This window comes from Narcine bancroftii, chromosome 1 (genome assembly GCF_036971445.1).
Source record: "Narcine bancroftii isolate sNarBan1 chromosome 1, sNarBan1.hap1, whole genome shotgun sequence".
In the NCBI taxonomy this organism is placed as follows: domain Eukaryota; kingdom Metazoa; phylum Chordata; class Chondrichthyes; order Torpediniformes; family Narcinidae; genus Narcine; species Narcine bancroftii.
In genome coordinates, this window is record NC_091469.1 from 103,581,565 (window position 1) to 103,594,630 (window position 13,066).

Consider the following 13,066-nt stretch of genomic DNA (forward strand, 5'->3'; position numbering starts at 1 on the left):
ACCAGCCCCCAACGATAGTGGTGATGAGTAAGGATTACCTAAGGTGGTATGTGAGTGGAAATAAAAAGTTTGAAATCCACTGCTATAGATCAATACTTGCAGTAGATTTTCCCGTACTTTTTTATAAATTGTGCACGTATGTTTTATTAAATTGTGCGTGTATTTTCCCATGCTCTTTTATAAATTGTGGGTGTGTTGTATTCCTGCTACAATTTTCTCACATTCTTCTATTAATTGTGTTAATAAAAATAACATTTGATTGTAAACCCTTTTGTCTAGACTCGTCTCTCTTGAACCTGACACTTTCTCAACACACCAATGACTAGTGTGGGGACTGACAGTGGGCCGCCAGGAGATTCTCCCATCAACCCCGCCGCCTCCACCGACAGCCCTAATTTCAACTTCACATACAAGTCTGGGGGAACATTTTTGAGCCATTTTTGGGAGAAAAAAAAGTGGGTCTAACATACGATCTAATATGCTATGTTATATGTGACACTAGACGCCAATGCTATTGTGTTACATGTCCTGCTTCTTTTGATCCCTGAATGGAGGTTTGCTGTGTAAAATTACACACCGACCCACCATAGTTTCTACATCCTTCCTATAATGAGGTGACCAGAACTGGACACAAAACTCTTGTGTGGTTTTACCAAAGATTTGTAGAGTTACAACATGACCTCCCTACTTCTGAATTCAATCCTCCATTAATGAATCCCAGCATCTCATATGCCTTCTTAACTAGCCTATCAATCTGAGTGCCAACCTTGAGGGATGTATGGATTTGGGCCACAAGTTCCCCCCGTTCATCCAGACTCTTAAGTAACAATTAACCCCGTACTCAGCCTTCTGGTTTATCCTTCCAAAATGCATCACCTCACACTTAATTGGATTGAACGCCATCTGCCACTTTTCTGTCCAATTCTGAAACCTGTCTATATCCTCTTGTAGTTTTTTTTAATATTATTTTTTATTTGATTTGAAAATGTACATAATAAAATCTTCAATATTACATTATTATTTTTAAAAACAATAAAAACAGTCCCTCCCTCCCTCCCCCTTTCAGAGCTTTACATGTCTTTTAAATATATAGAATACAATTGGGGAAATCACATTTGGTGATGTATAATAGTAACATAGTCCTTTTTAATTACTGTATTTGGGCCCCTCTATGGTCCAGGTATGCCTGCCAGACCGTTAGAAAAATGTAATATTTATTTTTTAAATTGTGATTTTTTTTTTTCTTTCCATAGGTATACCACTGTTCATTTCCACAATCCAGTGTGCTATAAGTAGAAGGGAGTCAAGTGATCGCAATACATTTTGCGACTGCCAGTGCTATTTTTATAAATGAGATTTGATATTTATTCACTTTGTTGTTTATTTCCAAAAAATTACCTAATAGTTATAGTTCTGGGTCACCCACGAAGACCACTCCTGTTATCCTGGTTAATTTTTCTGTGCTGTCTTGCCAAATTAGCCTCACTTTCACACACGACCACGTGGCATGTAGAAGAGTTCTTGTCTCAGTCCCACATCTGAAACTCATTTCTGAAACTTCAGCTTTTGATCTATGCAACTTCTGTAGGGTAAGATATAATTGATGTTTAAAAAAAATTGTACTGAACCAGTCCCTATCTTGCATTTATAATTGATGTCCTGCTGTCCTTACACCAATCTGACTGGCTTGTTTCTGAAATCGCCACACCCAAGTCCGACTCCCATCTTTCCCTTGACCTCTGTAATCCTGGTTTTGCACTTTTGCTCTGGAGAGCATAGTACATTTTTGTTATAAATTTGGATGTATTCCCCATCCAGACCATTCATTCCATTTCACTAATTTGTTCAATTTCACTAATTTCAGGTGGGGTCATTGTTGGTCCTCATCTTTCTCTTAAGAACAATCTAAGCTGGAGAAAACAAAAGAAGGTCCCATTGGCCACTCTGTATTTGTGTTTTAGTTGTTCGAAGGACATAAGAGTTCCTTCCATACAGCAGTCTTTAATATATCTTATGCCTTTGTCATATCACAAATTTAATATTCCATTGCCTAAGTTCATAGGCAATAACATTTTTACACAATGGTGCTTTTATTTATATCCCTACTTTTTTTCCAATACATTCATTCATTTCTTCCCACGTTGTGATCATGTGTATTAGAATGAGATTATCTGTCATCTTCTTGTAATCTTTAACAACCAGTTCCATCCACAACTTCTCCAACTTTCGTGTCATCCATAAACTTACTGACCCATCCTTCTGCCTCTTCATCCAGGTCATTTATAAAAATCATAAAGAGCAGGGGTCCCTGACAGACCCCTGTAGCTCTCCATTAGTCTCCTTCCACTACTATAACTTTGCTTTCTTCCTACAAGCTAATTTTTTTATCCACACAGCCATCGATCCCATGCCTCATGACTTTCTGGATGAGTCTCTTGAGGGGGTTCTTATTAAATGCCTTGCTAAAAATCCACGAAGACAACATCTACAGCCCTACCCTCATCAATTTCTTTTGTTACCGTGTCAAAAAAAACTAAATTAGGATTGTAAGGTACAACCTTCCCTCCACAAAGCCATGTTAACTGTCCTTGAGTAGACTGTACTTTTCCAAATCCTCATAGATCCTATCCTTAAGAATTCTCTCCAATGGTTTGCGCACCACTGACGCAAGACTCACCGGTCTATAATTTCCAGGATTCTCCCTGTTACCTTTTTAAACAAGGGGACTAAATTTGCCATTCTCCAGTCCTCTAGAACCTCCCTTGTGGAAAAAGAGGATTCAAAGATCATTGCTACTGGCCCTGCTATTTTTTTTTCCACTTTGCACTGGGGTATATTGCTTCTGCCCCCTGGGACTTGTCAATCTTGATATTTTTAAGATCCAACACTTCTGCTTCCTTAAGCTCCACATTGTCCAGCACACAGGCCCATTCAATTTCTACCTTTTCCCTTTGAATACTGATGCAAAGTATTCATTGAGAACCTCCTCTGTCTCTAAGTACATGTTGCCTCCTTTATCCTTTAGCAGCCCCACCTTCATTCTCGTCATCCTTCTGTTCTTCACATAAGCATAGAATGCCTTGGGGTTCTCCGTAATTCTGCAGGCCTTTTCATGCCCCCTTCGAACCTTCCTTAAGCTCCTTCCTGGCTGCCATATAATTCTTATGAGCCCTTCCTAATATCTAATATATGATTCCTTCTTCCTCTTGAATAGTTGTTTGACCTGTTTCATCAACCATGGTTCCATTTTCCTACCATCCTTGTCCCAGAGGGACAAAACTATCTTGATCCCTACACAAGTGATCCCTAAACTTCTTCCACATTACTTCTCTACTTTCACCCTCAAACATCTGTTTCCATTTTATTCTCGCTAGTTTCTGCCTCATCCCTTCATAATCATTCCTTCCCCAGTTAAGCACTTTCCTAGTTTGACTGTTTTTATCCTTTTCCATAGCTATGTTGAAGCTAAGGGAGTTGTGGTCACTCACCAAAATGCTCTCCCACCGAGAGGTCCACCACCTGTGCAGGTTCATTCCCTAGAACTAGATCCAGTGTGGCCTCTCCTCTAGTCGGCTGGTCCACATGCTGTGTCAGAAATCCTTGTACATACCTTACAAATTCAGCCCCATCTATCCTTGCAGTCAATATTAGGGAAGTTGAAATATTGCAGGATTTCTGTGAAAAAAGCATAAAAGCTTGGCAGGCAAACTAATTCAACTTCAATCTCTGCATTCCATGAGGTAGATGGGTAGAAAAATTAAATCCAGTGCTTCATGGATAAGCAAAACAATACCAAGCAAGACCAAGCAAAAAATAAATTGAGGGGTACCAAGAAATGTTGCAGCGGATCAGAGAACAGGAACAAAATTTGTCAAGTGGAGGACATTGATGACTGACTAGATAAGAATGAAAACTATCTTTCCTAAAGAAGATGCTGGAGGAGTCGACTGGATTTTGGATAGGTTAAAAATTGGTGGTGGAGAAATTGGAAGGGCTCACTGCACTTGTGTAGAAATTGCATTATCCAAATGGCATAATTCCAAGGCTGTAGGGGGTAAGGGAGGAAATTACAGAGGCCCTCATACTCTCCCAAATATCTATGGATTCGGAGGACTGGAAAATTACATATTTACATGCTTGCTCAACAAAGTAAAAGGGTGTAGGGATACACCCAACAATCACAGACCAGTTAGTTTTACCTTGGTGGTAAAGAAGTATAAATTGATTTGATAAAGTTAGAGTCGGCAGGGATTTGATACAGGAAAATTGTGCCTGACTGGATCAGCACCACAGAGTACGGACCTTTCAGCTAATGATGTTGAGGTGACGTATAGAATCCTATTCCAATCTAAATCTTCCCTCCCTCAGCATGTAACGCTCCATATTTCTTGCATCTGGTGCCTATCTTTTAAATGTCCTTATTGTATTGGTCTTCACCACTCTCCCTGGCAATGCATTACTCTGTACCCTCTTTCAAGCTTTCACATTTTTTTAAAATTTAGACCTGCAGCATGGTAACAGGCCCTTTTGGCCCATGAGCCAATTCCATCCAATTATACCCAATTGACCTACAACCCCCAGTACATTTTGAAGGGTGAGAGGAAACTGGAGCCCCTGGGGAAAACCCACACACACATGGGGAGAACATATTAACTCCTTATAGACAGTGTGGATTTGAATCCTGGTCTCAATTGCTCTCATGAGACGACCAAAACTGAATGTGATTCTCCCAAGTGTGGACTGAACAGAATTTTATAGATTGACTAACTTCTGGCTCTTGAACTCAATCCTTGACTAAAAAAGCCCAGAACTCCATACTCCTTAAACTACCCTATCGACTTGCACAGCAGCTTTAAAGGATCCGTGCACTTAGTTTGCTGATTTGTGTGACATTGAAAATATTGAGGTCAACAGTCACTCAGAATAAAGAGAGAAAAGACTTTCAGCAAAGATCCCCACTTATGTTTGGGACAAAGGCACATTTTTCCTTTATTTGCCCCTGTGCTCCACAGTTTTAAATTTGTAATCAAACAATTCACATGTGATTAAAGTGAACATTCTAGATGTTATTCAAGGTTATTTGTAAATATTTTGGTTTGACCATGTAGAATTTTATACTTCGTCCCCTCATTTCAGGAAACCGTAATAACTGGGACATTTGGTTTCACAGGTGTTTGTGAGTACTCAGGTATGTTTAATTGCCAGTATAAGAGAGCTAGTAATATTGCTTTGCAATATTAGTAACTTGTATATGGATTATTATGTTAAACTCATTAAAATATATATATTTTTTAAATAGCTAGGCTTGATTCTAAGCTTTTGATCCCCTTTGGAGTCTGTAATTTCCATTTTTCAACACGATGAAGTGTCAAAGAAGCCATTGTGAAGTGGAAAAACAAGAATAAAGCAGTGAGAGACATCGCCCAAACTTCAGGATCACCAAAATCAACTGTTTGGAACATCATTAAGAATAAAGAGTGTACAGGTGAGCTCAGTAATAGCAAAATGGCTGGTAGGCCAAGGAAGATCTCCACTGATGATGACAGAAGAATTCTCATCATAATGAAGAAAAATCCCCAAACCCTTGTCTGACAGATCAGTAGCACTCCTCAGGAGGCAGGTGTGGATGAATCAATGACTACAGTCATCAGAAGACTTCATGAACAGAAATAGAGGCTACACTGCAAGGTGCATACCACTAGTTAGCCACAGAAAGTGGATGGCCAGATTAGTTTGCCAAGAAGTATTTAAAAGCACCTGCAGAGTTATGGCAAGAAGTGTGGAGGCGTAAAAGAACTGTCCAAGATCATACTGTCTTATCTGTGAAAAATGGTGGTGGTGGTATTATGACTTGGTCATGATGGCTGTCACAGGTACTGGTGCACTTATGTTTATTGATGATGTAACTGCTGATGGCAGAAGCAAAATGAATTCTGAGGAGTATAGAAACATCTTGCTCTAGTTCAAGCAAATGCCTCCAAACTCATTGGACAGCGCTTCATCCAACAGCAAGACAATGACCCAAAACGTACTGCTAAAACACAAAGGAGTTTTTCAAAGCTAAAAACTGGAAAATTCTTGTTAGTCACAATGTAAATCCAATTGAACATGCCGTCTGTTGAAGACAAAACTTAAGAGGGCAAGGCCCTGAAACAAGCAGGCGCTGAATATGACTGCAGAGGAGGCCTGGCAGAGCATCACCAGAGATGATACTCAGCACCTGGTGATGTCTATGAATCACAGACTTCAAGCAGTCATTGCATGTCACTAAATGTGACTAATATACATTTCATTGCTTTTGTGGTGCTCTCAAATTAGGGACTATTTATAAGGTATGGTAATTTCTACATGGTCAAACCAAACTGCACACAAATACCCTTCAATAAAATCTAAAAGGTGCGCTTTAATCATGAATTGTTTGATTACAAATTTAAGGGGTGTCAGACTAAAAGTGGTGACTGCCTTACAGTAGAAAAAAGTTAAAGAATTTCATGTATGTTACATTCTAAATGTAGTATTACATGACAATAATGGACCCTTTACCTTTAAATCTGTGAGCACAGAGGCAAGTAAAGGAGAAAAAAAAAAGCAACTGTCCCAAACATGGAGGGCACTGTACACTTGAAGGGTCATGAACCTGAAACATTAACTCTGTTTTTCAGGCCACAGAAGCTGTCCAACTTGCTGAGTAATTCCAGCATATTTAGTGTAATCTCCACTTCTGATCCTTAATTACTCTCTCCTAATGGGCATACATACAGGCTTGGTGGTCAGGTGTGTGAACTGGTATTTAGCGGACTCTGAGATCCTTTCATTATTTGGCACATGTGGTGTTTGGGGAGGAAATGGTAGTGCTGCCGGAGCCACTGTAATTGCAGTTCTGTTGCTGGTGCGGACCCACTGGAAACGAGGAGCAGCAATACAGCGCTCCTGCAGGGTCCATCTGCCCAGTCAACTGCTGTTGGCTCAGCACAGGGAAAACGAGAGTTTTTTTGGACAAGATCTTCAGCGAGATCATCACATCAAATACTTGGGAGCAGCAAACATTTCCCTCCTGTCATAACATGAGTTTGAAAGGCCTGCAATGGGTTCTCTCCTTCAAAATGTTCAATGTCATCCAGCATTTGAGGAAAGCGTGGTGCCTTTTATCTTTGCTGCTTCTATGTGTATCATGAATTTTTTTATATATAAGGTCTTCAATTGATTTCACAGGTTGAGAAGGAGAAGTTAATTGAGCACGAGAACCTGTGTGCAGTGGAACACCTCCGATTGATGCTGCAGCACATTATGGGACTAAAGAGTAAAGTAGAAAGCTTGCAACCTCAGAGCCTGGGGCAGGGCAGTGTTACGGTGAACCAGCTGCTGACTTCAGTTCGACAAATGGAGGAAGCAATTAGGCCACACTGGTCTCTTCCTCTCGGCCAGCAGAGCAGCTCCTCCCCTGAAGTCCTGGGGAAACTTTGTCCCTCTGAAAAGCTTGAAGATCTGCAAAAGCAATGTGAAGCCCTCAAACATAAAGCTGACACGTTTGAAAATATTGTCTGTGTTCTCAACCGTGAAGTGGAAAGAGCCTCTGTGAGCATGGCAGCATATGAGCAGCAACATAAACTGGACCAGGAAAAGACTGAAAACCTACAGTCAAAGGTACGTGAAACATGGGACAGCAAACACTTGCTCAAAAAGGTGTCACTAACTCTCTGCTGGAGCATCAGCCCAGGGCTATGTTCAGACACGGCGATTTATTTTTGCATTGACTCTCATAACCTGTGTTAGCAGCAATTCATTTGTTGCACCTCAGCATTGAGAAACCAATGAATAAGGCGAAGCCAATCCTGTGGAATGTCTGGCGTACCTTTGCTCTAGTTTAATTACAGGAGAGATTGTACTAACTCAGTGCGTGGCTTCTAAAACAAATCCTCTTTCTTCCTGCAGCTCCTGAGTAATACTGAGTAATCCATTATTTAGCAGCATAATATAAGAGGAGGTGAGATGAGTACATAGATGTGAGGAGATTGGAGGGTAGGTAGAACTAGTGGAGTTTCACGTAAATCAGTGTGGACAAGAAGGGCCGATATGGCCTGTAAATTGTTATATGTGTTACATGCTGAGTGTTTGGGAATAGGGCTGGGAGTGAAAAGAGCTCAACAATCAGGTTGGCTGGTGTGGCATTCAGCAATGACTAATCAACCTTTCTGTGATTTAGAGCCCCGTGTTTTGCTTTGTCATGTTCCGCTCATAAACTGTTGCTATCTGCAGGTGTGTCAGATGGAGCGTGTGGCAGCCTTGAAGGACTTGGCCATTGCAGATCTAGAAATGAAGCTGCAGATACTTGAATTCAGTACCTACAACGGAATTTTCATCTGGAAAATATCAAATTTCAACAGGAGGTGGCAGGATGCCAAATCCAACAGGTCACCTGCCATTTTCTCACCAGGTTTGCATTGCATTATTCATTATGACTTTAGGGAACATCTGACTTCATCCCAATATCTGCCGTCATGATAGAGTATGAGCTTGGTGATAACATTTTGTTGCCTAAAGTATCCAAGGAGATTGCAGACAAACAATGAAGGCTGGGTTCATGATTTTTCAGTTTCCAAATGTGCTGGAAATAAGGAAACCCATTTAGAGCAAGATCGACATGGGTGCTTGGCCAAAATGGAAGTGCACAAATCGGTGATATGAACAATAACCATGAATGGTGGATGGGCACCTGTGCACCTGACTGGAAGTGGCACAAAATATTATCATCTCTCAGATCAGTCCCTATGCTTATAGCTTTCCCGTGTGCAGACCCTGTGCTCACTGACCTCCCTCTGTCCACTCCCTGTGCTCACTGACCTCCCACTGTCCACTCCCTGTGCTCACTGACCTCCCACTGTCCACTCCCTGTGCTCACTGACCTCCCACTGTCCACTCCCTGTGCTCACTGATCTCCCACTGTCCACTCCCTGTGCTCACTGATCTCCCACTGTCCACTCCCTGTGCTCACTGACCTCCCACTGTCCACTCCCTGTGCTCACTGACCTCCCACTGTCCACTCCCTGTGCTCACTGACCTCCCACTGTCCACTCCCTGTGCTCAGACCTCCCACTGTCCACTCCCTGTGCTCACTGACCTCCCACTGTGTCCATTCCTGTGCTTGCTGACATAGGAACATAGGAAGTAGGAACAGGAGTAGGCCAAAAATGGCCCATCGAGCCTGCTCCGCCATTCAATACAATCATGGCTGATCTAATTTATGACCTAACTCCACCTTCCTGCCTTCTCCCCATATCCCCTAATTCCTCTATCATGTAAAAATTTATCTAACTGAATTTTAAATATGTTTAATGAGGCAGCCTCAACCACTTCCCTGGTTAGAGAATTCCAAACATTCACTACTCTCTGAGAAAAACTATTTTTCCTCATCTATGTACTAAATCTATTCCCCCAAATCTTGAGACTGTGTCCTCTCATTTTAGTTTCCCCAGCCAGCTCAAAAAACCTTCCTACATCTATCCTATCCATACTCTTCATAATCCTATATGTTTCTATAAGATCTCCTCTCATTCTTCTAAACTCGAGCGAATACAATCCTAGATGATTTAATCTTTCATCATAAGTCAACCCCTTCATCCCAGGGATCAACCTAGTAAACCTCCTCTGGACCGTCTCCAAAGCCAGTATATCCTTCCTCAAATATGGAGACCAGAACTGGACACAGTACTCCAGGTGCGGTCTCACCAGTACCTTATACAGTTGCAACATTACCTCCCTACTCCTGAATTCAATTCCTCTAGCGATGAAGGCCAACATTCCATTTGCCTTCTTAATAACCTGCTACACCTGCAACCTAACTTTTTGTGATTCATGCACAAGCACTCCCAAGTCCCTCTGCACAACAGCATGCTGTAGTTTTTCACCCTTTAAATAATATTCAGCTCTTTTATTTTTCTTGCCAAAGTGGATAACCTCACACTTACTAACATTGTACTCCATCTGTCAGACCTTTGCCCACTCATCCAGCTTAACTATATCCCTCTGTAGACTCTCCACATCCTCATTACAATTTGCTCTTCCACTCAATTTGGTGTCATCCGCAAACTTGGCTACACCACATTTTGTCCCCTCCTCCAAGTCATCAATGTAAATGATGAACAGTTGTGGGCCTAACACTGACCCTTGCGCAACCCACTTACCACTCTCTGCCAACCTGAAAAACTCCCACTTATCCCGACTCTCTGCCTCCTGTCGGACAACCAATTTTCAATCCAGGCCAGTATACTTCCCCGGACTCCACTTTCCTGTAACTTACTGATAAGTCTCTTGTGCGGCACCTTATCAAACGCTTTCTGGAAATCCAAATATACAACATCAACCTGTTCCCCTCTATCCATCTCACCCATTATATCCTCAAAGAATCCTAACAAGTTTGTCAAACAAGATCTTCCATTTCTAAAACCATGCTGCGTCTGCCTGATTGAACCCTTACGTTCCAAAAGTTTCACTATTTCATCTTTAATGACGGCTTCAAGCATTTTTCCAACTACAGACATCAAGCTAATTTCCAGACTTCAGCCTGTGACCTCCCACTGTGTCCACTCCCTGTGCTCACTGACCTCCCACTGTGTCCACTCCCTGTGCTCACTGACCACCTACTGTGACCACTCCCCGCGCCCGCTGACCTCCCCCTGTCCACTCCCCGCACCCGCTGACCTCCCCTTGTCCACTCCCCGCGCCCGCTGTCCTCCCACTGTCCACTCTCTGTGCCCGCTGACCTCCCACTGTCCACTCCCCGTGCCCGCTGACGTCCCACAGTCCACACCCCGCGCTCGCTGTCCTCCCACTGTGTCTACTCCTCGTGCCCGCTGACCTCCCACTGTGTCCACTCCCCGCGCCCTCTGCCCTCCCCTGTCCACTCCCGTACCCGCTGTCCACTCCCGTACCCGCTGTCCACTCCCGTACCCGCTGTCCACTCCCGTACCCGCTGTCCACTCCCGTACCCGCTGTCCACTCCCGTACCCGCTGTCCACTCCCGTACCCGCTGTCCACTCCCGTACCCGCTGTCCACTCCCGTACCCGCTGTCCACTCCCCGCACCCGCTGTCCACTCCCCGCACCCGCTGTCCACTCCCCGCACCCGCTGTCCACTCCCCGCACCCGCTGTCCACTCCCCGCACCCGCTGTCCACTCCCCGCACCCGCTGTCCACTCCCCGCACCCGCTGTCCACTCCCCGCACCCGCTGTCCACTCCCCGCACCCGCTGTCCACTCCCCGCACCCGCTGTCCACTCCCCGCGCCCGCTGTCCACTCCCCGCGCCCGCTGTCCACTCCCCGCACCCGCTGTCCACTCCCCGCGCCCGCTGTCCACTCCCCGCGCCCGCTGTCCACTCCCCGCGCCCGCTGACCTCACCCTGTCCACTCCCCGCGCCCGCTGACCTCCCCCTTTCCACTCCCCGCGCCCGCGGGCGCTCCCCCTGTCCACTCCCCGCGCCCGCGGGCGCTCCCCCTGTCCACTCCCCGCGCCCGCGGGCGCTCCCCCTGTCCACTCCCCGCGCCCGCGGGCGCTCCCCCTGTCCACTCCCCGCGCCCGCGGGCGCTCCCCCTGTCCACTCCCCGCGCCCGCGGGCGCTCCCCCTGTCCACTCGCCGCGCCCGCGGGCGCTCCCCCTGTCCACTCGCCGCGCCCGCGGGCGCTCCCCCTGTCCACTCCGAGCGCCCGCGGGCGCTCCCCCTGTCCACTCCGTGCGCCCGCGGGCGCTCCCCCTGTCCACTCCGAGCGCCCGCGGGCGCTCCCCCTGTCCACTCCGAGCGCCCGCGGGCGCTCCCCCTGTCCACTCCGAGCGCCCGCGGGCGCTCCCCCTGTCCACTCCGAGCGCCCGCGGGCGCTCCCCCTGTCCACTCCCCGCGCCCGCGGGCGCTCCCCCTGTCCACTCCCCGCGCCCGCGGGCGCTCCCCCTGTCCACTCCCCGCGCCCGCGGGCGCGCCCCCTGTCCACTCCCCGCGCCCGCGGGCGCGCCCCCTGTCCACTCCCCGCGCCCGCGGGCGCGCCCCCTGTCCACTCCCCCCGCCCGCGGGCGCGCCCCCTGTCCACTCCCCGCGCCCGCGGGCGCGCCCCCTGTCCACTCCCCGCGCCCGCGGACGCTCCCCGTGTCCACTCCCCGCGCCCGCGGACGCTCCCCGTGTCCACTCCCCGCGCCCGCGGACGCTCCCCGTGTCCACTCCCTCTGCTCACCAGTTCCTTCTCCATCTAGTCCCTCTATTCACTGACTTTTCTTTGCTGATGTTTCTCCTGACTTCCAACCACTGTCATTGTTGCTGAAATGTCTATAAGTCCTTATCTCTGGAAGTTGTGACCCCGGAATATGAGCATCTTACTTGTGTCCTGAGGACTTGATCCTGTTACGGAATCTGCCCTGGGATTCTTTTAACTGAAACTTTATCATTTGATATTTTTTGTTTATCCACTTTTAAAGATCCCGTATTTAACAAATCTGGCTATTTCCAGAAAGATATTATTTCTTCTTAATGTTGATTTCTGTTCGAAGGTAGACACAAATTATTCATTTGACTTTACATGTTATAGAGCTAAATGTTCATTCTTTTTCTCTTCATTATTCATTAAAAAAGTTCAGTCCTCTTTTGGCTACCAGTATATTTTCATGCTCCTCTTTAACTGTATATATTTTAATTTAAATTCACCTTCCAAACTCCTAGGTTTCCCCCAGTGTTGAGCTGCCAGTGTTAGTCATAAACTTTCCTTTGAAAACATGGGATTGGGCAAGAATATACCATTGGAGTCTAAATTCCCACATTTCTTTTTTGGGAAATGTGTTTGATCTAAACCTCCCTTGAAGTTGATCTAAAATATCACTGTGAGTGAGTTGGGTGTGTGGAAAGTGCATGTTTAAATGGGATAAATAAATGTATGATGTTACAGGGGCACGGGTAAATCAACCCTGTGATATCTGTCCCTGAGGCCAATGGTAGAATATCCTTCAAAAGGTCCTGATGTCGTACTTGTCATGGTACTGAAAATCTGTGCCAAATAGCTGGAGGACATTTTCAATCTCTCATTGCTGTAGT

At 45.7% G+C, this 13,066-nt stretch overlaps 1 protein-coding gene across 6 annotated transcripts in view; it reads left to right on the forward strand.

Moving 5' to 3' along the window:
* The window catches only part of LOC138761992 (TNF receptor-associated factor 2-like), a 73,707-nt gene that overhangs the window by 42,012 nt on the left and 18,629 nt on the right, over positions 1-13,066 (forward strand). For all 6 annotated transcript variants that reach the window (XM_069935123.1, XM_069935139.1, XM_069935107.1 and 3 more), the window contains exons 8-9: positions 7,213-7,644; positions 8,257-8,434. In XM_069935123.1, coding sequence (XP_069791224.1) covers positions 7,213-7,644; positions 8,257-8,434 — 610 coding nt within the window. The remainder of the gene's footprint in view (positions 1-7,212; positions 7,645-8,256; positions 8,435-13,066) is intronic.